The sequence below is a fragment of the Littorina saxatilis genome, linkage group LG8 (assembly GCF_037325665.1).
Source record: "Littorina saxatilis isolate snail1 linkage group LG8, US_GU_Lsax_2.0, whole genome shotgun sequence".
NCBI classification, from domain to species: Eukaryota; Metazoa; Mollusca; class Gastropoda; order Littorinimorpha; family Littorinidae; genus Littorina; species Littorina saxatilis.
The window spans coordinates 7,640,843-7,643,342 of record NC_090252.1 but is presented as its reverse complement, the minus strand read 5'-3'; the positions used below and the strand labels follow the sequence as shown (position 1 = coordinate 7,643,342).

Sequence of the window (2,500 nt, the reverse complement as noted above, 5' to 3'; positions counted from 1 at the left end):
TCAAACAGATAAGTATGCGAATATACAATATTATATCAATATCTGACAAGCTTATCTTGATATTGTCTTCTTGTCAATACACATTCAAAATACATTTTCAGTTGAGAGGACCACTTGCAAACAGCCTTTGAAGTTATGATTTTTATACGATGAAATTCAATACCAAAAAGACGCACACACCACGCCTCTACCGCTCGTTACACTGAGACTGAGACTGAGACTGAGCTTTATTTTACAATAAATATTTAAGGCTTGGCCTTTCTTACAATCTGCCTATGGGACGATAAACACAAAAAACAAAAAAAACTAAAAACTCTACAAATTGACACTAAAACAGAAACACTATATAGCAGTGTTTGAGATGATGATGATACTGATGATGATGAACATGCTGCTGCTGCTGCTGCTGCTGCTGCTGCTGCTGATGATGATGATGATGATAGTCATTTACACCAAAAGGTACCTAATAAGGAGGGGTGGAATACACATTCAAGCAAAGCACAATAGAGAATCAATTATGAGGATTTTAGCAGAACTGCAGCATAGCTCTGCAAGTACAATCAAATATACAAAACCGTCTATACACTCAGCGTATCCAGGGAGGGGGGGGGGGGGGGTGATCGGATACATCTGAAAAATATGAGGTGATTATGAAAAGACTTTTTAGTGGATTCAAGTTTTTCAAAGATAGCAGCGTGCATGTTTTGCTGATGGTAACAGACCTAATGTAGGTATTCATCTCCTGGACGATCTTGCTCGCGAGTGCTCTGAACGACAGCAGTTTTCACACACTGGATCCCTCGCTCGAGCTTCGGCTGCTTCCTGTGCAGATGGTATGGGGTGCAGATAGTCAGCTGGCAGGGCTGTCACACGGACGTCGGGGGCGGAAACAGACGAACGAACGCCTGAAATTTAGGATATTCACGCACATGACAAATCCACAGCGAAACATAACACCTAACAGGCAGGCACACAGACAGACGGACAGACAGACAATAAGACAGGAAGACGCCTGTACTTAATCTGTCAATATTAAAGAAGGAAAACAAACACCAACAAAACAAACAAACGGACCAAATTATATTCAAAAATCATATTTTGGCTAGAGGTTCAAAATCAATAGCGTTATAGACGGGCGCAATTGCCTATTGGATGAGACGCTGAAAACACAATAGCTGTTAATATCATATTAACTCTTAAAATGTGCCCACAATTCAAGAAAACCGGTTTCTACAAATGAGTTACTACGTTCATAGCACAGAGGACAGAAGGGAGGGAAGTGGACACATCTATTATACTGTCCTTAGTATAGTTCAGGGGGGGGGGGGGGGGGGGCGCTAGCTCAGTTGGTAGCGCACTGGACTTGTGATCCTAAGGTCGCGGGTTCGAAGCCGGGCCGGGACGGACACGGGTCTACTTTATGTGCAGACACAGAGAAGGTATCCAGGTTCCACCCCCGTGTCACCACTGTGGCACGCAAAAGACCTCGGTCATTCTACCCTTTTGCAGGTGGCTGATTAATACACCTAAACACGCAGACACCTGGGTAGCGCGACTGTGTTGGTGCTAGCTTTCCACTGTGAGGAAGCGACCCGAATTTTCCAGCGATGGGACATAAAAGTAATGAAAATGGACAAACTGATTGACCGCAAAGTTAATGGATCATTGTCAAACTTGATTGGCCAGTCTACAGCAAACTTAACCAGCAAGTCAAAGATGTAGTTTTCATGCCATGCCTGTCTGCATGCATACTGACTGGTTCATGCGAATGTTATCTAACTGCTGTAAAGTCCCAATCAGCTAAAAATTGTAAACTGTTAAATTGGTCGTCTGATCGTGTTTAACTGCAGGAGTACGATATGTTATTTTGAGTTGTAATATGTCAGTAACGCATAACCAACACATAGCCCAACCCTTCATATCTGTAGTTGTGTGATTTATTCACAAAACTCCTACTATATAACGTGTCCACCCGGGCGGGGATGTGGCTCAGTCGGTAGCGCGCTGGATTTGTATCCAGTTGGCCGCTGTCAGCGTGAGTTCGTCCCCACGTTCGGCGAGAGATTTATTTCTCAGAGTCAACTTTGTGTGCAGACTCTCCTCGGTGTCCGAACACCCCCGTGTGTACACGCAAGCACAAGACCAAGTGCGCACGAAAAAGATCCTGTAATCCATGTCAGAGTTCGGTGGGTTATAGAAACACGAAAATACCCAGCATGCTTCCTCCGAAAGCGGCGTATGGCTGCCTAAATGGCGGGGTACGAACGGTCATACACGTAAAAGCCGAGCGAGTTTCAGCCCATGAACGAACAAACAAACAAACAAACGTGTCCACCAAATAAATGACACAGACAAATAAAACCTACCCAAATGCTTATCATTCATACTTGTTAATCCGAGAATGAACGTATATGTTTTATGGAAAAGTCCCAAAACAGATAAATAACTTTCCCTCCTCACAAGACAGAGCTATTCCAAAACAGCATTTCGAACTCAGGAC

General features: G+C 43.8%; 1 protein-coding gene across 1 annotated transcript in view; it reads right to left on the bottom strand.

Annotated features, from left to right (window-relative positions):
• Positions 1–636: 636 nt before the first annotated feature.
• The window catches only part of LOC138972674 (uncharacterized), a 17,341-nt gene continuing 15,477 nt past the window's right edge, over positions 637–2,500 (bottom strand). The window contains exon 6 of the mRNA XM_070345330.1: positions 637–905. Coding sequence (XP_070201431.1) covers positions 736–905 — 170 coding nt within the window. The 3' untranslated portion in view covers positions 637–735. The remainder of the gene's footprint in view (positions 906–2,500) is intronic.